Below are 27,724 nucleotides of genomic sequence, written 5' to 3' on the forward strand. Positions count from 1 at the left end.
TCCTGGATGTGTGCATACATGCTTCCTCTTCTTGATACCGAAGTAGGTCATGATCTCATGTAATGTAGTTCTGATTTTTGTTGTGCCCCTTCTTTATGGAATTACCCTCTCAATTTAACACCACAATATTCTGGTACACCATCAGGTAGGAAACAAGGTAAGATGAGAGTGGCAGTGCACTGCCTGTTGAAGGCTGCAGATGAACTGATTGGTGGCACCAACTTATAATTGTCAGACATTCTGGGAAAAGTGTGTTTGTTGTACGGTTTACAAGTAAAATCTACTTTGGGCAAAGTGCACTTTGTTAAAAGTGGTTGAAATAAAAAATGGCTTATGGGGCGGGAGGGGGTGGTTGTTTGTTTTGTATTTTAGAAAATTTCTGGATCCCATTTTTAGTTTTGGCTTGTCTCCTATTGTATTCGTGTAAGTGAAGGGGGAAACAGTTGGTGATACAAGGAGAAGATTAGAAAATGTAAGCAAATGGTGACGATCGGAAGACCTGTCATTTTAAAACAAAAGAATAAGCATTGAGGCCTCCCAGGGAAAAACACAACACTGTCCACAAGCGAAAAAAGCGATTTTCATTCACAGCTCTCCTGGTTTCAGCCCGTCCACTGTCGACTGTTGTGCCAGCACCGGCAACATGCACTGAAACAGTAAACGGCCCTGAACCAACCAGTTCTCATGACAGTATTACTCTCACATCACATCCCTGCTTTCTGTCTCCTTGTTTGTCTCCCCTCAGAGTAACTTCCTGCAGGCCTTCCTCTCAGTGCCAGTAGCCAAGGCCGGTGGCGGCGGCAGCAATCTTCTGGGCCTGTGGCTCAGGCTGATGGTCAACCTGTCATTCGGAGAGGATGGCCAGCAAAGTATCATCAGACTAACCGGAGCCCTGGAGCTGCTGGCCGACCTGGCACCAAACCAGCGTCCCGCGCTTCTCACCCTCCACAACCTCTGCTTCTGCCCCACCAACAAACCCCACATCCTCACCAGTGGTAGGGGAAGGGTTGGGGGGGGGGGGGGTAACAGATGTAATCTCAGGTGGCGGTCAGGGCACCATGTTGCTTCCTGTGTAAAGTTTATATTTCCTGTGTATGTTTAAATCCAAATTTGATCTCTCGTAACACAATAAAAATGAGTCTGATGCAACATGTGCGTTCCACCCGCATTGCTGTCAAGTTTCCATTAGATTATCCCCACACGCGAAACCTGCCACTGCCAGGAAGTGGTCGTGATACGCAAGGTGTAAGCCAGGCCACAAAGCTGGAGGTGCACTTTCTGACAGGAATTTAAACTCTCTCTAATCTGTTTTCATTCAGGTTTTGTTGTTATTTGGTTCACCGGCAGTATAGAAAACGGGATCCGCCGTTCTGTAAACCAGCACACTCCAGCATAGTGCGTCAGGCTCTGCACAGAAGGGGAAAGAAAACAAATCTCCTGTTGTACAATAATAAAGTATCCCTCGATCTATCTGTCCTGTATACTACATATTTAGTTTTATTTGTTGAATATCAGCAATCAAGTCTTAAAGTACAACAAATTTGTCAACAAAGGACACCCACTGCCCTGTGGAGACTTTAGTTTTGTATTTTGTTTTCATTTCCTGCTACCAATTATTTTATATGGATGATTTTTATTGTATTTCCTATTTCAAACCCACGACTGATGGATATCTGATCCTCTGCTGGGGTTTTTTGTGATTTTTATTTTTGCATTTTAAAAAAAAATTTTTTTTTTTACTCAGACAAGGCCCTGGGGGTGTTGTTGTTTTGTCTGGAGAGTGCAGAGATGGAGGTCCGCTCCATGGGAGCCTCAGCGCTCTGGGCCCTGCTCCTTAACAATCAGAGGGTAAAAAATATCCCCATGCACCCATATACACAAACACAGACACACAAATGACACGAGTCAAAACTGTACCATGCGGCGTCCGGGTAGCGTAGCGGTCTATTCCGTTGCCTACCAACACTGAGGTCGCTGGTTCGAATCCCCGTGGTACCTCCGGCTTGGTTGGGCGTCCCTACAGACACAATTGGCCGTGTCTGCAGGTGGGAAGCCGGATGTGGGTATGTGTCCTGGTTGCTGCACTAGCGCCTCCTCTGGTCGGTCAGGGCACCTATTGGGGGGGACTGGGGGGAATAGCGTGATCCTCCCACGCACTACATCCCCCTGGCGAAACTCCTCACTGTCAGGTGAAAAGAAGGGGCTGGCGACTCCACATGTATCGGAGGAGGCATGTGGTAGTCTGCAGCCCTCCCCGGATCAGCAGAGTGGGTGGAGCAGCAACCGGGACGGCTTGGAAGAGTGGAGTAATTGGCCGGATACAATTGGGGAGGAAAAGGGGGGGGGATCCACAAAAAAACAAAAACCACATATTGGAGTTTGGTGGTCATGAAAGCCTAGTTAGATTTCAGGCCTGTGTCAGTGCTACATTTATACATTTTTGTCAGCGGTCCATTACCCCCCCCCCCCTTTTCCCCAGTCTGTTTTATAAATAGAAACATTCAATCCCCCACATCCAGTCTCATCAACACAACTGCTTCTAATCTGTCCATGTAATTTCTGCTCACAGGCCAAGTCTGCTTTGAAGTGTCCCTCTGTCAGGCTGAGAATCGAAGACGCACACGCCGCCTGTAAGAGAGGTATGCATTTATTCACTTTGATGAAGGAACATCTGTCCGCGGCAGCCGTCTTAATGTCATTTGTCACACGTCCCGCTGTTTACATCTTCGTTTTAGCGATCTACTCTTTCTCTCACATACAGACGCAGAGAGCCAGCCGGTGCCTGTGAACGCCTACTTGTTGAAGTGCCTTGAAAACTTATCCCAGCTGCTGAATAACTGACACACACAAACCATAAACACACACACACACACATGCTTTTATGAATGCGAATGTATATATAGAATATAGTTATCAGATATCATATGGGAATGTTGTAATTCCCTGTACACTTGACTGTATTATATTATTTATATGGTTTTTGTTTTGTTTTTAACATGAACGTTATTTAATCCAGCTAATAAATTACCATCTGGCAGGTGTCAGCTGATGTATTGTGATCTGATCCTATCGAAAAAAAACCATAGAACTTCTGTTACACAAGTTTGCACATCCTGCTTTTGTACTTTCAGCAGAATTTAGATGTACTTCTCATTTGGCTGAGAAGGACAAGATGTTTCAGGAAACTCATCAGCTGTTACTTCAAAACCTTCTCACAAAACCCTGACCACAAAACCCCAACCCACACCCCGGACTGGTGACTGATCAACTTCAGATAAGCTGCTATATATCTCTCATCCATCCATCCATTATCCAAACCACTTATCCTGCTCTCGGGGTCGTGGGGATGCTGGAGCCTATCCCAGCAGTTTCAGTATCACACCGTGGAGCACCAAGCCTCCCACCCGTTACCAGCCCGGTGATAAAGGGCTCCTGTTTGGAGGGAACTAACAGTGGCTAGCATGAAGTGTGCCCCAGTAGCTTAAGTGCTTCTCTGCAGGCGAAGAGCGAGCAGGAAGTGCAGCTTCGCTGCCGCTCCACGCATCTCGTCAATGCAGCTTTCATTCTCCCTCAGCGGGGCAAGATGGAAGCTGTACAAAAGGACCACTGGTACTTCATGGTACTCCTTATCTTTCTCCCTCTTCTTAAAGGTACGGAGCTGATATTTTTGCATTTGTTAACTGAGTATTTCACGACAAACAGTTGTTTTTTATGTGAAAGGTTGAGATACTGAGTGAAAAAATTAAATGGTAGATATGGTTTCTTGAAATGTCTTGTCTGCTTGTGTTGAAAATGCCATTTAGTACTGCCACATTAAGTTTCTCTGAAATGTGCTTCTTTTTTTTCTAAGTCTTTTACATTTAGCTATCCATCAGCAAGCACTAAGTAATTAATGTACGACATCTGTTATTTCTAAATGTCCCCTTTCAATTCTTCATGATTTTAATTATGAAAAGATTGTGAGCAACTTGGACATCCTAATTTAAAGCCTGCCAGAGTGATCCCACTGGCATCGCCAGACTTCACATCAGCTGTCATTCAGCGTGGATAAAAGGCTCGCTCAGGCTTGGAAGACCGATCACGGGCTATTGTCAGCTTTGTTGATGTGTACTGGCTCAGATTAGCCTGATTACCATTACCCGCGGGATGGCCTCCGAGTACCGAATGGCTGTGATAATCTTTAACTAGAGCCGTTTTTTTTGGGGGGGGGGGGCATTTTCATGCTAAAACACATAGTGTAGGTATTTGCACCATTTCTTAAAAGTGAAAATATTCAGTGCTGTTAAGTAGGTTTCATAAAAGATACCACTCTGTTTTAAATCTTCACATTATTAATCCTGTGGAGTTGCTGGTTTGGTGTCGTCACTGTTTAAATCATTTGTACATGAAGGATTTTGTACTAACGTCTACACATGGAGAAGATGTTTTCAGTCAGACCCGTATAGGACATGTTTAATGAACACAAAAGCAACCCTTGACACACGTTCTGCCTAGCTGCTGTCCAGCAGAGAGAACCCGCTGTTGTCGTACGTCTGGAGGAAGGGATGGTGCTGGAGTGCTTGTGTCCCTGGGAGGGGAACCTCAGCATGGTGTCCTGGACCAAGGTCCCAGACAAGGACCCGCTAGCCGTGCTTCACCCGGAGTACGGCGTGGCCTTCTCCCACCACTACCGTGAGAGGATCGAGTTCCTGCGGAACACACCCATGGATGGTAGCATTGTCATGAGGAACATCACACATCAGGATATAGGGCTCTACCACTGCTCTGTTCAGACCTTCCCTCAGGGCTCCTGGACCAGGGACGTCCAGGTGGAGGACACAGGTACCAGACAAGGCATTAAGCCATAGCTGGGAGCTATTCTTGTATAGAGCCGGTAATTTTATCAATTGGCAAAGTGTTGGTATACAACAAATATTTCAAAATGTGACGAGATGGAACCTCACAAGTAATTCTACTAAGAGTATAAGCCGTTGTGGTTACTGTAGTTGAACACACTTCATATTTTTTGTTTTTTTCAGTACCTCCTTTTTTTCTTTTTTATGATCTGCCCTCCTTTCAGTTTAGCAAACATTCAGTGCCCCAGTGACGTGGATAGGGAGCTGGCACTTTCTGAAGCGCTTAAAGTATCTCATCCGTCTTACTGTCTCTTTTCAGATGAACCACCAGAAGATCAGAGCGTAGAGACCCCGACTCTGGCGCCGATCGAGGCGGACACGGAGGTTGTGGCCGAGCTGAACGAAAACCTGACCATCATCTGCAACCATGAGCACAAGGGCACCGTTTACAAGGTCACTGTTGAGAAGTCAACCCGCGGCCAGCCCTGGGAAATTGTGGGGAGTTGCTTGGCGGTGAACGGGGGCATGTCGGGCGAGGAGTACACCAAGAGGGTCAGGGTCAGCTGTCAAGACAGCCTGGGTGTCAGCCTGCAGCTTGTGGAAGTGGCGGAGGAAGACGAAGGCCTCTACCGCTGTGGTTTCAGCACCGACACGGGAGTGCAGACCACGACTGTGCTCCTTACCGTCCCCCGCTCAGGTGAGAAGGCAAAAGGCATGGTTTATAATGATTCAAACACACAGGGTCACGAACCTGTGGCTGTGTGCATGAATGGTGATGTAGAATCGTGCTCTCCATCCATCCATTATTCAAGCCGCTTATCCAGTTGGGGTCGCGGGATGCTGGAGCCTATCCCAGCAGTCATTGGGCAGCAGGCAGGGAGGCACCCTGGACACGCCGCCAGTCCATCCATCACAGGGCTGACACATTCACACCAAGGGACAATTTTGACAAAATTCATTCAGAGTGGGGATAAAAACACTCCCCGTAAACATTAGAAAAATTGAATAGTTTAAAGCTGGACTAGAAAATTACACAGAAATTCTGACTGACTTGGTTTTAGAACTAAGTGATTGTTGAAACCGCTGTGTGTCAAACCACCCCCGCTACGTAATTCATGTGGAGGGTGTGTAAGGTGTGTGGGTTGTATATATGTAGGTCTGCACTTGTTGAAACCACAAACAGCTGTTATGACATCCGTTTGAGAGACTGCAGAGCTTGATGTGTTTGACTGTGTGTATGTCTGCACACATGCACACACACACATCTATATATGTGTGTGCGTGTGTGTGTGTGTGTGTGTATGTGTGTGTATATATATATATATATAGTATAGCGGGGGGAGGGGGTTTCGGAAACCGTCAGTGGTGTCAATGTAAGTGCTCAACAAATGTGTGGGATATTAAGACTTATCTTAATATATATGTGTGTGTGTGTGTGTTTATCATTGTGATGTTATTTCAGTCATGGATGTCTGAAGCGGTTAATGGACTGCATTTATATAGTGCTTTTCTACTCTACCAACCACACTCAAAGTGCTTTACAATGTATGCCTCACATTCACCCATTCACACACATCCATACACCAATGGCGACTTGAAAGACTTGAAAATATCTTGAATAACTACAGTATTCAATGTCAAGTCCACCTCTTAATTTTCACTTTGAATAGTAAACACCAGCTCACCCTTTGTTTTCATCTCTCATTTAATTTCCAGGTGACTTCAGCCTTTCTGAATATATGATGTATATTTACATTGGGGCTGGAGTAGCTGGGCTTATTCTGGTTACTGTCTTTCTCATATTAGCATTGAGGCACAGGTAAGATTCCCTCGCACATTTTCACACCGCTCTACCAGTCTGAACACCACCTATCAATTACCTGCCATGCAACACAGGAACTGCTGGTATATGAACCCTGCAGCATAGATAGACATTTCATTTTGGCTGGTCCAGTAAGCCCTGCAGCAGAGAAAGTACCTTAAGGTGGGTACGGCTGTAATCTGTCAGCCATAGTTTTAATGAGGAAGCTATAGCACAGTATGAGGACTCCCCCTCCCCTTATTGAGTCAGACCCTGGAGATGTAGGGGACAGTTATAACCAAAAGTAGAGACATGGCTTTGCATTCAGTGTGCAAGCACAGCTCGCCTCTCCCTCAGCTGAACCACACCAGTCGAACTAGTCAATGGCAAACAGAAGACTTGTGCTGGCGGTTTCCAGCTGTGTGTAGATGTTGGTGTTCACATATGCAGTTCGCAGTCAATCAATTTCTTTTCAACAGAAAAAATGTTTACATTTACATTTCTCTCATTTTATCATCAGAAACCATGTTTTGATAAGCTCTTATGAGGATAGCAAGTGCATTGAACATTGTAATGAGTTGAAGGCCTGTACACTACTGTATATAGCTTACTGCTGCAGGCATTAAAAAGTCCATCTACATTTCTTCCCCCCTCCACGATATGTTTGACTCAACTTGTTTTTCTCCTGGAGTTCTATTTAGAGATTTACTCTTGACTAGTTACACCCCCCAATATCATATAATCTCTCTCTCTCTCTCTCTCTCTTTCCGTCTCTCAGGAAGAGGAACTTGAGAGAGGAATACAGAGTCCAGCTTCATCCAGCTCAGAGACAGGCAAGTGTGAGCATTACATGTTTACGTTACGTCTGTTCTATGAGTTGGTTCCACTTGCGACAACATTTCTAACCAGCTCGCTAAACACACATGAAGAACAACCCCGTCTCGACTTGAAGCCGCTGCTCGCACTAACTCTGAACTCTTTTTAACATCTAACAGCAGCACTGTGCCCTGCAGCATAACTTCTATGGGAACATCCCTGCAATGGGCCGGTTGGGAAACAGGCCCAGACAGATAAAGGATTGCCCAGTGTATACCAACCTACAGACCATACGGGGCCAGGCCCAGAGAGTGGCAGCGCGATGATGCAGCTATGCACGATAACATTACCCGTCGTTTGGCGGGAGTGTAATCTCTCTGAAAGGATCGCATGTCCTCAGCCTCTCACGAGCACGGCCAGAGGACTGTGCACGTGAGCAGAAACAAATGTAATATAAGCAGCGATGGCGAGAGACACATCTGATTATAAACCATTACAATCATTTCCCTGGGATTAATGTTTGTTTTCTTTTTCCTTAATTAGGATTATCTAATGAGTTACCACATCTACATTCCATTTGTAAAGAGTTATAAATTGCTAACTCTCCAAGTTTGTATTTCATCACTTTTCCTTCTTCACGATATAAGTCAATTACAGAGCCGTGCTGGCTTTCAAAACCTTGAGAGGTTTGTTTGGAATCTCTGCTCCCAGTAATCAGATGCAACATGTACAGTCTAATTACTGTTGTTTTGGGGGGGGGGGGTTCCTTTAAGCCAAAAGGTACACGGTAAATTATCGCCACAATAACTGTGAGCTGAAGAGCAGACAAAAGCGTGTATAATCATTCATGCCACTTTTCAGAACTCCCGTGCAAAACAACAGATAGGAGCTTCTCTAATTATTCTCCTTCTACTTTCATCTCCCCTGGTCCCCTTTCGAAGCTCGGCAGCGGTGTCTAATCATTTGACAAAGGAAAAAAAAAAGCAGTCGCTGCATCGTCGCCACAGATAGTTTACCTTGAGTTGTGTGTCTGCAGCCGGCGGGCACGCGCTCATGAAGGCTGAACCCAAATTGGCTCATCCCATCCGGGCCTGAACCCTTTCTGAACGTAATTACTGTAACTCTGGATTTCTTCTCCTCAAGCTGTGACTCTGTTTAAACTGGGAAACGCTGAATGAAAGACTGCATTTCTCTCTCTGGGTGACAGGCTAAATGCACTTTATCATTATGAGCTGTTAGTGAGTTGTTTGTTCATCTGATTTGTTTGTTTGCTAAATGAAAATACTGGAATCCGGTGGTTTTACTGACATTCACATGGAGGTCATAAAAGTAACTTTGTCCCTGTAACTTTACATTTCCGAGTTGTTGTGTATTTTGTAGGTTTTTAGCTGTGCTACTTGAGTGTGTGTGTGTGTTTTGGGAACGTGTAATCACTCTAATCTGTCCCTGTAGAAAAGGAGGCAGTGGCACAGGGATTAATGGAAATGCAGGCCACTCGTGAAGAAGACGACACGAATATGGACGATGTGGAAGCAAGGAATAATAGGACAATTTTCTCTGGGAGCACGAGCATTCGCCTTCGTTCCTCTTGTGTCCAGGAGTGATGGAGAACCTGGGGGGGGGGGGGACCCGTTTTGACTCTGATCCATCTGGTACGCTGTGTGACTTGCAGTAGTGATGCGTGACTGCTGATGGCCCTGTATGGTCTCAATAAAACCAGCATTGCCACCGTGTTATTTCATAGAATAGGTTTAGGCGTGTGGGGTGTGTAGGGCGTGTAGGGTGTGTGGGGGGGGGGTTGGAGACCTCATCAATGCAGGGTTCCTACACAGTATGGAATGGGATTTTAGCAATTTCCGGGTCTGGATACGTATGGAAAAAGAAAAGAGGATGGAAAGTGTGTTTCCAGACTACTGCCCTTATTCTGTTTTATAAAATTCAGAATTTCTAAAAATAAATGGATCATACAAGCAGCGTGTGTGTTTTTATTTATTTGCTTACTTATTATGACATTTTGAGCAGGCAGCCGAAATGTTTACCTCTGTGTGTGAGAGAGGACCAGAACCAGCGTGACGTCATCGCAAGTTTTTTTCCCTCTTCTATAGAAATAAAAACGGAGACAATACAACACACACACACACGTACCAAACACACGGTGAAATAAAACGTTTCACGAACGTCGCGAAGTGAGGCACGCAAACTCCTGCGCCCCCAGCGGCGAAGGCGGGAAGTGGCGTACCTCCCAGCTCGGCCCCGAGTGCGGCGGTTTGGCGGCGCACCACACAACCGGACGTGTGGCTGACCCATCTTCTCTGCGGAAGGAAGCGATACCTGTGTGGCCGTTTCCATGGACACGGAATAAAGAGGGCTGCAATTAAATTATTCAAATTGTTCCAACGTCATGTTCGGTTCCTATTTATAAAAGACACTAAAAGATGATGGGGGGTGGGGGGGGGGCAATAATAGGATGTCATGTATGGGCAGAGATAAATACCTCTCCCAAAGTGCCCGGAGGAAAAGGAATGATCTGCTGCCCAACTCAAAGCTGCGGGGCAGGGGGAGGACGGGGGCAGTGGGGGGGGGGGTAATACCGCCCACCTGGCTGAGATGCACAGCAGCCTCACCTCAACCCCAAGGGGCCGCTGGCTTGCTCGTTACTGTAACGAGCGGGGATCCGGCCTTTGTTTCCGGGGCCGCCCTTACCTGCCGAGAGCGGACGGGGTTTACCCTCCTGGGGATGGCGCCGCTCTTCTGGCGGGCGCTATGCATAGCTGTCCACGTGTATGAGACCCCTTGTAGAACCTGATAATGTAACAAATCCCCGATAATGTAATAACCCTGATAAAGTAACAAATCCCCCCGATAATGTAATAACCCTGATAATGTAACAAATCCCCTGATAATGTAATAACCCTGATAATGTAATAAATCCCCCCCCGATAATGTAACAAATCCCCCAATAATGTAATAACCCTGATAATGTAATAAATCCCGATAATGTAATAACCCTGATAATGTAACAAATCCCTGATAATGTAATAACCCTGATAATGTAACAAATCCCGATAATGTAATAAAAAATGCACTTGAGGCCATTGAAAATGCAATGAAACCTGATAATGTAATAACTTCCTGATAATGTAATAAAGTGCATTTCCCTTTTAAAATGATCATGATCCATCTGAGAAAAAACGTGTGGAAGCAGCTTGGAGGTAGCTTTGAGGAAGAGTAGAGCATTCATGCACGTCTAACCGCTAGACTAAAGGGTCAGACCCGCCAGCCAGCGGCCAGCGTGTCTTCTTATCCATGCACGTTACACTATGTTTAGTCAGGGAATTCCTCGTCAGACTGACAGCTTGGACTATAACACTGAGACCTTCTCCTTGCCCTGCTGTATTGCTCCCAAGAGCTCCTCTCCTAAATGTGGGAGTCACAATCATCTCATAATCATTCCTACCACTGGTGGTGGCGAAATGTGCAGCCAAGAATCTAATAAACTACAGAACCAAACATCTAATGCTATCAAAAGTGTGACCACATGATGTCCAAAGGGTTGGCCGTCAACATAGGTGTCTAATTCCAATTAGTATTTCATCTATTGGTAGCTCTAAATCTACAGCATCAGCAGTCATGCGGACGTTGTACCGGACCGTTGTGGTGAAGAGGGAGCTGAGCCGGAAGGCAAAGCTCTCAGTGTACCAGTAAGTCTTGGTTCCAACCCTCACCTATGGTCATGAGCTTTGGGTGGTGACCGAAAGGGTGAGATGGCGGATACAAGAGGCTGAAATGAGTTTCCTCCGTAGGGTGTCTGGGCTCAGCCTTAGAGATGGGGTGAGGAGCTCAGACATCCGGAGGGAGCTCGGAGTAGAGCCGCTGGTCACTTCAACAAGACGCTTAAGTTTGGTTTCATAAATATCAGATCACCGTCTACCAAAGCCTTACTAACAAATGATCTGATTCTTGAACATAGTTTCGATACGATTGGGTGAGGTGAAACATGGCTGAAACCAAAGGTTTTCCTTCCCTTAATGAAGCTTCTCCACCTGGCTATACTTGTGCCCATATAAATAGACAAGGTGGGGGTGTTGCCTTCAGAATCAGAATCAAGTTTATTGGCCGTGTAGGTCTGCACATACATGGAATTTGACTCCGGTTTCGTGGCTCTCTCATTGTACTTAACTTAAAACACAGCCGTCTTCGGATATATAGATATATATATATAGATATATACACAAGGTTTGACTTATACAGACGAAATAGGAGGTGATAAAGTACAACGGTGCAGAGAATAGATCAGAGATGCTGAAATAGATGTTAGCAGGTTACTTGCATACATGCCTGAGGTAGATGGACCTGACAGAGCGCACCAGTATATGTATCATGTACAGTACAGCATATACAACATGGTTGTATTTATTTGAAAGTGTTAAGCGTTCATTTGAATGACAGCCTGTGGAAAGAAACTGCTTTTATATCTGGTTGTTTTGGGGTACAGTGCTCTGTAGTGCCTGCCAGAGGGGAGGAGTTGGAGCAGGTTGTTATCAGGGTGTGATGGGTCTGCAGATGTTGCCTGCCCGTTTCCTGAGTCTGGAGGTGTATGAGTCCTGAATGGAGGGCCGGTTGGCACCACTGATTTTCTCTGCAGACCTAACTGTCCATTGTAGTCTGTCGCTGTCCTGTTTGGTGGCCGAACCAAACCAGGCAGTGATGGATGTGCAGAGGACAGACTGGATTATTGCAGTGCAGAACTGAATCAGCACTTCCTGAGGCGGGCTGAATTTTTTGAGCTGTTGGAGAAAGAACATCCTCTGCTGGGCCTTTTTGGTGATTGTGTCTATGTTGGATGCCCACCTTAGGTCCTGGGAGATTGTGGTAACCAGAAATCTGTAGGAGGTCTGTGAATGTTCTCATTCATCCAGGTAATGGTTATCCAAAGGAGTTGAATCAAGTGCAACTGGACTTGGTATACATCCATGAAGACGTTTCGCCTGACTAGCTTGGTCTAGTCAGAAAGGCACGAACTGAGGAAGCCTCTTGGATGAGAGGCAAAACGTCTTCATGGGTATATACCAAGTCCAGTTGTACTTGATTCAACTCCTTTGGACAGAAATCTGTAGGTTTTCACTGTAAACACGGTGCTGTTGAGTATGATGAGGAGGGGCAGTGTTGGGGGACTCCTCCTGAAGTCCACTGTCATTTCCACTGTTTTGAGCGTGTTCAGCTCCAGGGTGTTATGGTCACACCAGAGGGTCAGCTGATCAACCTCCCATCTATATGCAGACTCATCACCGTCCTGAATAAGTCAAGTCAATTTTATTTGTGTAGCCCAATATCACAAATTACAAATTTGCCTCAGTGGCCTTCACAAGCAACACAACATCCTGTCCTTAGACTCTTGCATCAGATAAGGAACAGCTCCCTAAAAAATCCCTTTAACAGGGAGAAAAAATAGGAAGAAACCTTGGCGAGACCAACAGAAGAGGGATATCTCCCCCAAGACAGGCAGACGAGTAATGGATGTTGTGTTTACACAATTTACAGAATATAACATTGAAAGAGGATAACAGAATTATAATGGAATTATACAATATATGAAGACTATTATGAGGACGATGCCAAGCAGTGTCCAGACGCCACCGGAACAGCCCAGAACCCGAGCCACGTGATCAGCATCACCATGTAGGCAAAAAAACAAAACAAAAAAAGGCCAATGATGGTTGTGTCGTCTGCAAACCTCAGGAGTTTAACAGAAGGGTCACCTGAGGAGCAGTCATTTGTGTAGAGGGAGAAGAGTAGAGGGGAGAGCACACATCCCTGGGGGGCACCAATGCTGATTGTCCGGGTGCTGGATGTGATTCTCCCCAGCCTCACCAGCTGCCTCCTGTCTGTCAGCAAGTTTTAAATCCACTGGTAGATGGGGGGCTGGTACAGTGAGCCGGGTGAGTTTGGAGTGGAGGATATCTGAGACGATGGTGTTGAATGGTGAGCTGAAGTCCACAAAGACGATCCTTGCGTATGTTCTTGGGGAGTCGAGGTGTTGGAAGATGTACTGCAATCAATCCCAAGTTGACTGCACCATCCATTGACCTGTTTGCTCGGTAGGCAAACTGCAGGGGGTCGAGCAAGTGTCCTGTGATTTCCTTCAGGTGGGCCAACACCAGTCTCGAAGGAGTTTATGACTACGGACATTGGGGCAATGGGCCTGTAGTCATTTAATCCTGTGATATGGGGTTTCTTGGGGACTGGGATGCTAGTGGAGTTCTTGAAGCAGGAGGGGACTCCACACAGCTCTAGTGATCTGTTGAAGATCAGTGTGATCAGTGTGATAAGTGCCAGCTGGTCAGCACAGACTTTAAGACAGGAGGGTGACAGGCCATCTGGGCCCGGTGCCTTCCTGGCCTTCTGTCTCTGGAAGAGCTGGCACACATCCTCAACACAGATCCTGAGTGCGGGTGGGGGAGGGGGGTCGTGGGGAGGGGACAGTGGCTGGCAGGGGGTGCAGTTGGTTGTGTATTGTGGCTGGATTTACAGGGTGTGAACTACGGGGGAGCCAGGGGGAGCTTGGCTCCCCTTAATAAGACACGAGCTCCCCTGAAAACATGATTTGTGAAAAAAAAAATTTTTTTTGAGGGGGGGGGGTCTCTCTAAGATATTGACAATATGCTATGCATTTCTATTTTTCTGTCTTCATCATCATGGATCATGCGTAAAATTAGGCTATTATTGCTGCATGACTCATACATGAGGATCACTCATTCACTTTTAATAAAGATGCCGGCATGCATGCAATTCCTGCCATCACCATCGAGGCGTGGCGGCGCTATCAGAAAAAAAAACTTTCTGGGGAAAAAAAACCCGTCTTAGTCCCACTCAGTCTGCGCGCCGAGTTGCCATTATTCGTTTCTGTTTCGGAGTCAGCATACAGCTAGCTGTGTCAGAAAGAAAACAAAGGCACTTAGTCGCAAAAGTTTTGATTTGCTAAAAAGAAGCAGAAGAAGAAGAAGAAAAACCTAAGCCAATCGAAGAGCAACCAGAGCGAGAGGCGTCTTCTACAACCGAGGCTGATGCTCCACCTGCTGGTGTCAGGTGGGGCTGCTAAAACACTCGGCGGACCGGCCAGAGAGGCGGCCCAGGAGTTCCGAGACTGGAGGTCAGGAGCTGAAGCCCCGGGAAAACGCCGGAGACGCTTTGGGCAGCAAGCAGGACAAACCTTCCCGCCCCACCTGAGAGGAGGAGGGGCTTTTCTGCAGCTGATAACACTGATAGCAAGACCCGCCACGGGTTGCGTGAGAACAGCCTCTCATCGCTCCTTTTTGTGGATCTTAATGGACCCCCCCCTTTGGAGAGATTGGACCCAACGCCCCCTTATCACATCATGGATTAAACCAGGTCATCGCCAGTCCACATCAGGGGCTCCTGGCCGAGCAGTGAAGGCAGCTGATCCCAGGCCTGTGTGGTGGCTCCTGCTTTAAGGTAAGGGCTCTTCCCAATGAACTGTATGACGCGCTGTTGGCACTGTATTGTATGCGATGGGTGCTGATGAGGACTGGATCCTTTGCAGGCAGCCTGGCCTGCTTGTGTTGGCATCTACACTGCTCATGCATGCGTGTGTTGTGACCCTCGCATGTGACGTCTTGAATGTGCCGAGAAATGATGGCGCTCACCTGCATGTGATGGGCGACTTGAACTGTTGTGGATGAGGACTCTGGCGCCCTTGTAGGCAGCAGGCTGGCGTGCTCTGCTTTTGGTTCAATGCTCATACATTTGTGTGCATATAGGCCAGGGGTGCCCAACTCCAGGGCTCGAGGGCCGCAGTGTCTGCAGGTGTTTGTTGCAACCGTGCACTGCACCACCTGATTTCACTAATTAGCTCACCTCTTGGACCAAGGAGGGAAAGGAATGAGTTAAATCAGGTGGTGCAGTGCACGGTTGCAACAAATACCTGCAGACACTGCGGCCCTCGAGGCCTGGAGTCAGTGGCGCCCCCAAGGGGTGGCCACGGCCCCCCCAGCCACGAGTCGCATATGCAGCATATGCTTCTGATTATGCATAATGTGCTTCTATCTGATATCTTACATTAGGTGCTGTTCATTTAAATCAATAATGTATATTTTTCTTAACTCTCATATTGACAGTTTTCCACTAGGCTATACAGTATACTACAACAGCATCGTAGAATTCCCGAAATCTAGTCATGGCTTTTGGTTTTGGTGTGCCACCCCAAGATTTTCAGTGGCCCCATTTGCCCCCCCCTATGAAACATTTCTGGGGGCGCCACTGCCTGGAGTTGGGCACCCCCCCCCCCCCCCCCGATACAGGCTGCTGCGCTATTTGACCTGTGTGTTAATGGTGCAGAGACGCTGTGCAGCGCATACTGCGCCGTGCTTCAGCTGGCCGTACTGTGGCGTACTGGGAGGTGTGGGTTCGATACCCGTGTGGGGGTTTGATGTGGTCATTAACTGATGATGTGATATTGTGTTGTTGAATTCACGGTTCACCTTATCCAGACAATATGGAACCGCAAGACAGGACACGTTACACGAGTCACCATCCATTTATTTGGTGTGTTTTTAGTGAACAGATTGCTTTGAGGGTCTTGTTGACATTTTGTTTTAACACGCCTAACAGAACGCAGCCCTAACAAGATGGCGCCCCCACGGCAGCATACAACGCGGGTGACGTACCTTCACATGCCCTATGCGTCAGATGTGCTGGCACAGCCAGCAGGCCTACATGCTTCCAGCTAAATGCTTATTTGCAGCAAGAGCCACAGTCAGCCCTCTCTTTGAGGCACGCGCAAGCCCCCCCCCCCCGGTAAAAAAAAATAAAAGGTGAGCTCCCCGAAAGTCATGGTAGAGTTCGCACCCTGGCTGGAGAGGGTGAGGGGTGTGAACGTTTGCTTTTCAAACCTGCAGTAAAGCCTGTTTCGGTGGTCCGCCAGTTGACGGTTCCCTGCAGTGTGTGTGTGGGGGTGGGGTGGGGTGGGGGTGGGGGTGGGGGTCTCTTGTAGGTGGTAATGTCTTTCAAACCGCTCCAGACTGGCAGGAAAGTTTCAGAGTAGCACCTTTTTGCCACTCCGATCTCCTCTGCGAGTGTATTTCTGGCTTTGTTACACCGGATCCTATTTCCAGTCTTACAGGCTTCCTCTTTGGCCTGACGAAGCCGCCCGAGTTCAGCTGAGGACCAGGGCTCATTACTGTTAAAGGAACAGGAGGTTTTGGTGGGCGCACGCGTGTTCTTACAAAAGCTGATGTAAGATGTCATGGTGTCAGTAAGTTCCTCCAGGTCTGTAGATGCGGCCTCAAAAACACTCCAGTCAGTGCAGTCGAGGCAGGCCTGGAGCTCCAGTTTTGACTCACGGGTCCATTTCCTCACAGTTTTAACCGCAGGATTTGCAGATTTTAGTTTCTGCCTGTAGGTTGGGATAAGATGAATCAGACAGTGACCGGAGAGGCCCAGGGCTGCACGGGGGACAGAGCAATGGGTTATGATCGCCTTAATATTAAGTAAGTCTATTTTCAATCTGACTTCTAGACTTGAATCTAAATTCCAATCTTTTGAGGCTCTTGTTCTAGGTCCGTCTCCGTCAGCCATGAGTAGACTTGGCTCAGTCCAGATTGTGATACTCTTATCGACCTGCTGGCTCTTACTCATTATTTCTTGAAGAATTTGGAGAATTTGTCTCAGGTCTTGTTACTCATTCCAACAAGACCTGAGAATTTGTCTCAGGTCTTGTTGGAATGAGTAACAAGACCTGACACAAATTCTCCAAACTCATTCTGCTGAATATATGGAGCTGCCAGGAAAGAGGAAAAGAGGAAGAAGGCCAAAGAGGAGGTTTATGGACGTGGTGAGGGAGGACATGCAGGTGGTTGGTGTGACAGAGGAAGACGCAGAAGACAGGAAGAAATGGAAACGGATGATCCGCTGTGGCGCCCCCTAACGGGAGCAGCCGAAAGTAGTAGTAGTAGCAGTTGTCTTGTTACTCATTCTGATGAGGTTCTAATTCTTGGTGATTTCAATATTCATCTGAATAAGGCTGCTGATCCTCTTGAGTAAAGCCTTTCTGGCACTAGCTGATACTTTTTGGTTTGCTCAGTTTGTTCAAGAATCGACTCATTGCAGTGTTTAACACCCTTGATTTGGTTTTAGCTAAAGGGATGGCTGTTTCTGATCTGAATTTCTTGCCAACCACATCTGCTGTGTCAGATAATTTTCTCATCAAATTTGAAGCATTATTGGCTTGGCCTGTTAATGTTGGCACAGAGTTAATTGCCGCTCACCACATTGGTCCCTCCACCGTAGCTGCATTTGGCCAGCGGCTGCCTGAAGTCTTGGCTCCTTTCACTGTAGAGACTGACTCTGTTGAAAAATTCAGTAGTGACTTTAAAGTGGCCCTCTATAGTCTCCTCGATTCAGTTGCACCTCTCACTACCAGAGCTAGGCTACTAAAGAGGCCTACACCCTGGTTTAATGACAAGATGCATACTCTGAAGCGGGCCTGCAGGAGACTGGAATGTAAATGGCAGAAATCAAAACTGGAATTTTTTTTTTATACCTATCTTGGCATGAGTGTTTATTGAAAACCAAGTGTGCTTTATCTGCTGCAAAAGCAGCATATCACTCTTGCTTAATATTAATAAATATAACCCCAGATTTCTCTTTGACACTATCTAAACTTACGAAAAAGAAGCTGTCTATTAGCTGCTCACCATTCACGGCCCATGAGTTTCTAGACTTTTTTTGCAATAACGTTGATGAGATCATAAACAAAAATAGTTCTTCAACTCCAGCTGCAGATCCTGTCTTACTAAATTCCTATCTATATACAATGAGTCGCTGATAGTCCCTGTTATTACAGCTTTTGAGATTATCTCTCTTGGTACTAAGTACTAGAGAGAGTTATGTATCAATCACTTACGACCCATATAGAAGAAAACTATCTATATGAACCTTTTCAATCAGCTGTCAGGGCTTGTCGGTCGCTCCACTGAAACTGCTCTGACCAGAGTGGTGAATGATCTTCCACTAGCTGTGGTCTCTGATTCCACTTCCGTGCTTCTACTGCTGGACCTCAGTGCCGCCTATGACACTGTTGATCAACGCATACTATTACGCAGAATAAATTGTAGTTTTGGTGTCTCTGGCTTAGCTCTCTCTTGGCTTAATTCCTACTTATCTGGAAGAACACATTGTGTCTGCTATAATAATATTACATCAAAATTATCTGATGTTCAATATGGCATACCCCAGGGCTCACTTCTTGGCCCTCTACTTTTCTCTCTTTATAATTCACCTCTTGGCCAAATTATACGCAGCCATGGAATAAATTTCCGTTGCTATGCTAATGACACTCAGCTGTATGTGCCTTTAAGGGCTGATGATCATATTCAAATGACTAATTTAGAGGCCTGCTTTGCTGCTGTGGAAAAACCGGACGTCACTAAATTTCCTGCTTTTAAATTTGGGTAAAACTGAGATGCTGGTCGTTGACCCTGCTAGACACAGACACCAATTTGATCAAGTAACAATAACAATTGACAACTCTGTGATTTCACAAAGTGTGGCAGCCAAAAATCTTGGTATCACATTTGATCCCAGCCGTTCCTTTGATAAGCACATTAAAGAAACATATGTAACATAGCTAAAATTCAATCTTGCCCGTCCATGGCTGATGCAGACTCTTAATACATGCATTTGTTTCATCTAGACTTGATTACTGTAATGTTCTGGTCTCAGGTGTGCCACATGCTAGTACTAAACGTCTTCAGATGGTACAGAATGCTGCAGCTAGAATCCTAACTAAAACTAGAAAATTGAATTCATCACACCAATTCTTGCCTCCCTTCATTGGCTTCCTATCCGTGTTAGATCAGACTTCAAGGTGCTTCTGCTGACTTATAAAATCCTACATGGGCTTGCCCCATCTTACCTGTCTGATCCCCTTAAACCGTGCATTCCATCTCGAGCTCTTCACTCTCAAAATACAGGGCTCCTGCGTGCACCCAAAGAGAAGTCAGCTGGTGGCAGCAGGGCCTTTTCCTGTCAGGCCCCGTTCTTGTGGAATAACCTGCCTGCCTCCGTCAGACAGTCTGTCGAGTCCTTTAAATCCAAACTTAAAACTCATGTTTTCCCCTTGGCCTACATTTAGTTGCCTTTAAGTTGAGTGCTTCACAACCTGTACTGCATGGCGGGTTGGTTTCTGTCTCACTGAATTCACCGAGCACTGTTCTGCCGATGAAATTATAGCATATATAGATTATTGAATATCGCAAGCTGTTCTCTTCTCTCACATGTCTTTTCTTTCTCTGAATGGCGGCTTCTCCTTTCTCTTCGTCTGTGTGTGTGAATGAGTCTCCCTTGTGTGCACATGCAGTCTGTCCTCCTCCCAGGTCTCCATGGTGATCACCACCTGGAGACTGCTTGGCATCAATCTCATCACATTTTCTTTTTAGATGTCTTATAAATCCATATGATTTTGTTATCATCTTTCAATGTTATATCCTTCTCTCACTCAGACGTCTGACTTCTTTTTTTTGGTCTGTGTGGTGGTGGTGGTCGCGTGGCTCAGGTCCTGGGCTGATTGGCATCCTCATCATATTCTTCCTGTATTTTATAACTAGAAGAACCCCGCTACAATGTAGCGGTTTGGTTCTCCACCCGTCTAAACCTCCCTCCTCTTCATCCTGCCAGCTAACCGCCTTCCCCCTGCCCCTAAACCCCCCCCCCACTCCAACTCCCTCCCCCAAATGCTCAGAATCATCTGAAATGCTGAGAAAAGTGGTTTTTAGCCGTTTGTAGAAAATGCATATTTTGCATAATTATGCATAATTATATTTTAATTTTCTGCTATTTTTCTGGTCCTCTCTGGAACAATACCTACCACCTCCAAAAAAAAATGAGGATCATAAGTGCATTTTTGCAAAAATGCATTTATTTTGCACAATGCCAAAACATTTCTAAGTCCCAGAAATTTTTTTTATATAGGTGAAAAAAAATCAAAGATGCTCAGAATCATCTGAAATGCCGAGAAAAGTGTTTTTTAGCCATTTTTAGAAAAATGCATATTTTGCATATTTATGCATAATTATGCATCATTTTAATTTTCTGGGATTTTTCCCTTACTCTCTGAGACAATACCTACCACCTCCACAAAGAATTGGGATCATAAATGCTGTAGTTTTCGGTCCCGCTATCTACACTAACACCACACACACACACACACACACTAACACCACACACACACACACACACACACTAACACCACACACACACACACACACTAACACCACACACACACACATTACGAAAACATGTGAGCAGATTCTATGAGCCTCTTCCAGTGTTGTATTCTGTAAATTGTGTCCACACAACATCCCTTGCATGCCTGTCCGTCTTGGGGGAGAGTTCTCTCCTCCGCTCTCCTGAGGTTTCTCCCTGTTGTTGTCTCCCTGTTAAAGGTTTGTTTTCAGGGAGCTGCTCCTTATCAGATGCGGGGGTCTAAGGGCAGGATGCTGTGCTGCTGTAAAGCCCCCTGAGGCAAGTTTGTAACTTGTGATATTGGGCTACACAAACGAATTTGACTTGAAAAGTGAGTTGACGTACGATCAGTTGGCCTCTTCTTAACTAGGAATGTTGTTTGTGCGTCAATTGTAGTGTTTTTAGTCTGTCCACGCACACGTTGAGAGTGTTTTAATCAGTGAACTCTCCCAGCATTAACAATAAGGCCGGAGGGTGTCTGATCTGTTAGCCTTCGCCCCTTCTGATTTATGTAGTCTGCCCAATAACTGTGATCATTTGATGGGATATTTATCAACCCTAAATTATTCATTTTCAGCAGTGTGGCTCAGTGGGATTACACGTCTTCATCCTTTGTCACCATTCCTGCAGAGGGAGCAAAGTAGGATGTGGAGCGTCCATTTATGTGCTAAATTTTAATGTCATTAAAACCCCAAACAGCTTCGCCTCTCGGTAAGACCACAGTGGGATCAGTGTTTGCTGAAACTACATTTTGCTTACCTTTTGGTGGGGGAAGCAGTAGAACTGGGTGTATTTAGAGACCACCGTTTAGTACTTTGATGGGACCGTAAAACGTGTGTGTTGCTTGGCCATTCCAACGTTCATCTTCTACGGTTGACTTAATGTCCTTCGCTTAGCCTCCTTTTCTCCCTTGATTAATAAGCCCACTAGAATGAGTTCATCAGCTACACTTATTGACGACATCTTAACCAATTGTCTGGACTTTGATGTTACTTCAGGTTTATTGACGCCTGATATTTCTGATCATTTCCCTTCATTCAAACCAAAAGCAAATATGCAAATCAAATGTAAAACAATTAAACAAAAACGTCCATGACAACACAACTCATCCCAAACTCAGCAAGAAGTGTCACGGCGGGAGCAGGGAGAGGACCCCAATGCAGACAGCAGGGACAGGCTGGGCTTGAACAAACGAACCTACATTACAGGGACAGACGGCAGCTACAGACAGAGGGGGGCGCTCACGACATGACGTGGTGCGTCCGCCGACCAACAGTCTCTCTGAGTGTGTGAGATGATTCCACAAAAGACCCCGAGAAACCACGGGGCAACTATATAGCTGGGGTGGGTGGGGGGTGGGGGCAATCAGGGAGATTGGGCGCAGGGGTGCAGGACGGGGCAGGAACCGGACAGCCAATCGGAGAAAGGGGGAGGAGATTGGGCGCAGGGGCGCAGGACGGGGCAGGAACCTGACAGCCAATCGGAGGAAGGGGGAGGAGATTGGGCGCAGGGGCGCAGGACGGGGCAGGAACCGGACAGCCAATCGGAGAAAGGGGGAGGAGATTGGGTGCAGGGGCGCAGGACGGGGCAGGAACCGGACAGCCAATCGGAGGAAGGGGGAGGAGATTGGGCGCAGGACGGGGCAGGAACCGGACAGCCAATCGGAGGAAGGGGGAGGAGATTGGGCGCAGGACGGGGCAGGAACCGGACAGCCAATCGGAGAAAGGGGGAGGAGATTGGGTGCAGGGGCGCAGGACAGGGTAGGAACCGGACAGCCAATCGGAGGAAGGGGGAGGAGATTGGGTGCAGGGGCGCAGGACAGGGTAGGAACCGGACAGCCAATCGGAGAAAGGGGGAGGAGATTGGGTGCAGGGGCGCAGGACGGGGCAGGAACCGGACAGCCAATCGGAGGAAGGGGGAGGAGATTGGGCGCAGGACGGGGCAGGAACCGGACAGCCAATCGGAGGAAGGGGGAGGAGATTGGGCGCAGGACGGGGCAGGAACCGGACAGCCAATCGGAGAAAGGGGGAGGAGATTGGGTGCAGGGGCGCAGGACAGGGTAGGAACCGGACAGCCAATCGGAGGAAGGGGGAGGAGATTGGGTGCAGGGGCGCAGGACAGGGTAGGAACCGGACAGCCAATCGGAGAAAGGGGGAGGAGATTGGGTGCAGGGGCGCAGGACGGGGCAGGAACCGGACAGCCAATCGGAGAAAGGGGGAGGAGATTGGGTGCAGGTGCGCAGGACGGGGCAGGAACCGGACAGCCAATCGGAGAAAGGGGGAGGAGATTGGGTGCAGGGGCGCAGGACGGGGCAGGAACCGGACAGCCAATCGGAGAAAGGGGGAGGAGATTGGGCGCAGAGGCGCAGGACGGGGCAGGAACCGCGCAGCCAACGGGAGACGTGAACAGGTGCGTGAAGCCGGGCAATCAGGGTCAGTCACGCACACGGGCGCAGGTGGACTGAAACAGCAATGAGGGGATGGGGATGGGCGAGCCCCGATGACCCAGATCACACACCCATGACCCAAAAGAATATGGAGTCCTTCAAGTCTTTAATTAATGGCGTTTCATGGGGTGACGGTTTCAAATTGCAAGTTGAAAAAAAGCTTATGAGACATTTTTAGTTAATGTTGTTTTGAAGAAATGCTTTCCACTGATTACAACAAATATTATGAAAGATTCTATTGAAGGGAAACCCTGAATTACTGAAGAATCAAAAAATGCTGTTTTGTAAAAAGAAATCATATTTAAGAAAGCTATTACAAGTCGCACCCCTTTAAGTGTGTAAACTTATAAGAAATACAAAAATAAATTCACCCAAACGTTAAGGAAAGCTAAAAATAAATATTTTTTTCAGACTAATGTTCCCAAGCATCTAAAGACATATTTAAATGTGGGGGGGGGGAGCTCCAGCCGTAGTACCCGCTGATGTGTTAAGGCGGGATGATACTCCCCATAACCTGAGAGAGATAGCTGGTTGTTTTAATGAGTTTTTATAAATGTTGGATTCTCTCTGGCATCAAACATCCAAGATTCCGATGTGAACCCATGTAGTTTAATTAAAGCTCAGTTTCAGCCATTCTGCAACTTTGAGACACCCAGTGCTAAAGGAGTGCATGATATAATTATGCAGCTACAAAAATTCTCCCGAAGGACATGTTGGAATTAGAAGCAGTTTCATTAAGGAAAATATTGATTATATCATTGATCCTTTAATTTATATATTTGCTCATCTTTTTAATCTGGTGTTATGCCACAAGAATTTCAAATCGCCAAAGTTATACCACTTTAGAAATCGGGCGATTCCAATAATTTTGGCAGTTATCGTCCAATATCTATATTACCATGTTTTTCAGAAATGCTGAAGAATCTCAAAGGACTTAGATGAAAACATCATCCTTTACAACCATCAATATTGTTTTTGGAAGAAATACTCAACAGAACTAGCACTTTTGGAGCTTGTCAACATATTTCTTCTGCTTTAGGTGATAAAAATGTGCTTGGTGTCTTTTTAGATTTGACCAAAGCATTTGATACGGCCAATCGTACGTCTTATTTCCAAACTTGATAAATATGGTGTGCAGTATGTTGCTCTCAAGTGGCTTATTAACTATTTAAATGATAGAGAACAAATTGCATCCATTAATGGTTGCATATCTAAAAAGTTAAAAATACCTTTTGGGGCACCCCAGGGTTCTATCCTTGGCCCTTTATTATTTTGGATACACATTAATGATTTGGCTATGTCCTGTAAAACTCCTCTCCCTATATTATTTGCAGATGACACTAATCTTATGGCCTCACACGATGATGTCAAAACACCAATAGAATGTGTAAATGATGAAATGTCTGCTGTTTTTAAATGGTTTCAGCTGAATAAACTTACTCCCAATATTAATAAATGTAACTTCATAATCTTTTGTAACAAAAACAAATCCTACTCCAAAGATGAATCTAAAATATTTATCAATGGAATGGATATTCTCTAGGTGCCATATGCAAAACCCTTGGGAATTATTGTAGATGAAAGATTAAATTGGAAAATCCATATTGAATATGTACGCAAGAGGTCCATGAAGATGCTTGGTATATTGAGAAAAGTTTGTCTTTGGTCCATCCTTCTTCTCATTTAACTCTTTATTTTAGTCACATTTTTTTCCCGATATCAACTACAGCAATATTGTTTGGGCTGCTACATATTCATCGTATCTTACCAAATTACTTGTAATTCAGAAGTGGTTTTTAAGAACGATTTCACATTCCGACAAAACCCACCTGCACCTATTTTTATAGAATATTCAGCGCTGTCGATAGTTAAGGTATTTTTTTCTCAAAAATGCTTGGTTATGTTTAATACATTAATTGCAAGAAAGACCTTCCAGAGATACTTTTCATAATTTTTATATTTTATCATTAGACATTCACTCGTACTCAACTCGGCGAAAAAAATGATTTCCATTTACCTTATTGTCGTACATCAAGATATCTTCTTTTTAAAAAAAATCAGATTTAGAGGCCCACCGTTATGGAATTCATTGAATGAGACTCTCAAGTCATTATGTTCTTTGCCAGCTTTTAGGACATCGATTTTTAGATGGACTTGATCACACTAAAGTCTCCGACTCCGTACTGCTGGCAGCGTATGTGACGAGAGCTGTGTGGCCTCATTGTTGCGTCCTGTTGTTGCAGTTGGGAACCTCTGGGTGCGCTGGAGGACACAGTGGCCTTGCCTGCATGTGTGTTGCAGTATCGGAGAAGAAGAAAAATAAAGCAAACTGATTTTGATTTGATTTTGATATACTTTATGAATCCCCATGGGGACATTCTTTCTCTGCATCCTAGCTGTGTAGATACAGGAGCAGTGGACAGCCGCCCACTGCTCCTGTATCTACAGTTGGAAGATCTGACTCAACATTTGGAAGATCTCCCAAGATGAATGTGAGTCACTCTGCCTTTAATACTAATATTTATACCAATACTTACCACCTGAAGGCAGTGGCCACAAACTCAGTAGTCTGTAGGATTCCGGCAGAAGAAGACGCCACATGATACTTGATGCACATGTTGGCTGAGCTGTCACAGTACTTTAAGAAATAGTTGTAATTGTTGAACCCAAGTTTCTTCATTTATAATAAGAAACATTACATGACTACAGTTGGAGGATCTGACTCAAAATCCATCTTGGGAGATGCTACTTCTGCTGCTGCATCGGCGAGAGCCATGCACACACAGCCGAGGAAGACGCACCAAAGAGAGCAAAAGAAACTTGCCTCGCCAACGACACCTGTCACCATCCAAACCACTGGGAATCGCCACTCCTGCTCCAGATGTGGATCCACCAACCACTTAGCTAATAAGCCTCCATGCCCGGCGACTAAATTGACGTGCAACTCATGTGGAGAGATAAGACATGTTTCCAAAGTTTGTCGATCCGTTCAAAAGGACGTACGTGAGGTAGTGATAAACGAACTACCTGCGCTTTACATGACTAATTCTGTGCAAGATAAGTTCCTCTGTACTGTGCAAGTGGATGCTGATGGACATTCTCATGATGTTGAGCCGATAGTAGATACAGGTTCATCCGTTTGTGTTATTCCCGAGAGCCCTCACCAGACCCTCTTTCCTACATGTGACCTGGCTAAACCTACGGCAAATCTGTTTACGTACTCAAGAGAAAAAAAATTACCTGTTAAAGGGTGCATGCCTGCTGCAGTGACTCATGATGGACATTCTGCTACAGGCTCATTCGTAGTGGTTAAGTCCAGCACTGCTCTGCTACAGCTAGATTTGTTTGCGGCACTGCGTATTGAGGGCATCAAAGTTGTTACCACTCCCAAGCCCCACTTATCCGCCTGCTGTTCAGAGTGTACCTACAATACCGAACACGGCACCACAGGCTGCACCAGAGACCCAGGTGCTGGAGGTAGGGTGTGCTAAAGGCTTTGTGCACAAAATACAGCTCAAACCCAACACCCGGCCAGTACAAAAGAAACCGAGGAGACTTCCGTTCTCTGTGAGGCGGGCCGTGACTGATGAGCTCAAAGATTTCGAGGAAGGGGGTATCATAGAGCGCATTGACTCTTCTCCGTGGGTCTCCCCTATAGTTGTAATTCAGAGAAAAGAGGGAGGAAAACTGCGCATGCGTGTTGACCTCAGGGAGCCAAACAGGGCCATTGTCAGTGACTGTCATCCGTTACCACACATGGCCGAGTTGTTCACTGAACTGAGAGGAGCCACCGTCTCTTCCACCGTCGACGTAACCTCAGCCTGCCACCAGATGCTGCGGCATCCAGGTAGCCACGACATAACTGCACTCATCATGCATGATGGACTGTTTCGTTTCTGCTGAGTCCCATTTGGCCTTCCTTCAGCTCCATCAGCCTTTCAAGAGAGGATGACCACCATACTGGCAGACCAACCAGGAGTACAAGTTTATCTTGATGCTGTGATATGCTATGGTGCCACCCAGAAGGATCACGAAGCCGATCTACGGAGGGTGTAGTGAATTCGGGGGGCAGCTGGGAACCGCCACAGCCGGGACGTGAACCCAGGCCTCCCGCATCACGGGCGACTGCGCTAACCAGTCAACTAAAGGGTCCGACCCGTTAAGCAAGGGCTAGCGTGTCTAGTTATCCGTGGTCGTTACATTATTAAATCTCAGGATGTACCACATTTCCTCGACCACATGAACTCTGTGGACACCACATCAGGTTCACCAGGGAGGATGTGGAACGTGACAGGGTAGCCTTCTTACACTGTGAAACTGCAGTTGGTGATGGGGGACATTTGATTGTTGATGTTTACTGTAAACCAACACATACTGATCAGTACTACAGGTTTGACTCTCGTCACCAACTGGAGCACAAACTAGGAGTCATCAGGACGCCGGACCACCGAGCTGACAACCTCCCCACCGACACAGCAGCCGGGGCAGGGAAGAAATCCCACATCAAACAGGCCCTGGTTAAGTGTGGTGATCCTAACTGGACGTTTGTCAAAGCCAGGAAGACGC

The 27,724-nt window shown here is 46.3% G+C and overlaps 2 protein-coding genes across 3 annotated transcripts in view; both read left to right on the forward strand.

The window, feature by feature from the left end:
- The window catches only part of rttn (rotatin), a 61,517-nt gene extending 58,619 nt beyond the window's left edge, over positions 1-2,898 (forward strand). Inside the window, exons 46-49 of the mRNA XM_056299097.1 lie at positions 746-995; positions 1,745-1,848; positions 2,570-2,639; positions 2,762-2,898. Coding sequence (XP_056155072.1) covers positions 746-995; positions 1,745-1,848; positions 2,570-2,639; positions 2,762-2,841 — 504 coding nt within the window. The 3' untranslated portion in view covers positions 2,842-2,898. The remainder of the gene's footprint in view (positions 1-745; positions 996-1,744; positions 1,849-2,569; positions 2,640-2,761) is intronic.
- A 619-nt stretch (positions 2,899-3,517) lies between these two features.
- cd226 (CD226 molecule) lies at positions 3,518-8,849 on the forward strand. Of its 2 annotated transcripts, none has more exons than XM_056299095.1 (6): positions 3,518-3,650; positions 4,495-4,821; positions 5,155-5,532; positions 6,552-6,654; positions 7,415-7,469; positions 7,632-8,849. In XM_056299095.1, the coding sequence occupies exons 1-6, from the start codon at positions 3,584-3,586 to the stop codon at positions 7,776-7,778; spliced, it is 1,077 nt and encodes a 358-aa protein (XP_056155070.1). In that variant the 5' UTR covers positions 3,518-3,583; the 3' UTR covers positions 7,779-8,849. The 2 variants fall into 2 exon arrangements, with proteins under 2 accessions (XP_056155070.1, XP_056155071.1); XM_056299096.1 differs by having other exon boundaries at positions 3,586-3,650; positions 4,469-4,821.
- The last annotated feature ends 18,875 nt before the right edge of the window (positions 8,850-27,724 follow it).

The sequence above is a fragment of the Lampris incognitus genome, chromosome 19, assembly GCF_029633865.1.
Source record: "Lampris incognitus isolate fLamInc1 chromosome 19, fLamInc1.hap2, whole genome shotgun sequence".
NCBI lineage: Eukaryota > Metazoa > Chordata > Actinopteri > Lampriformes > Lampridae > Lampris > Lampris incognitus.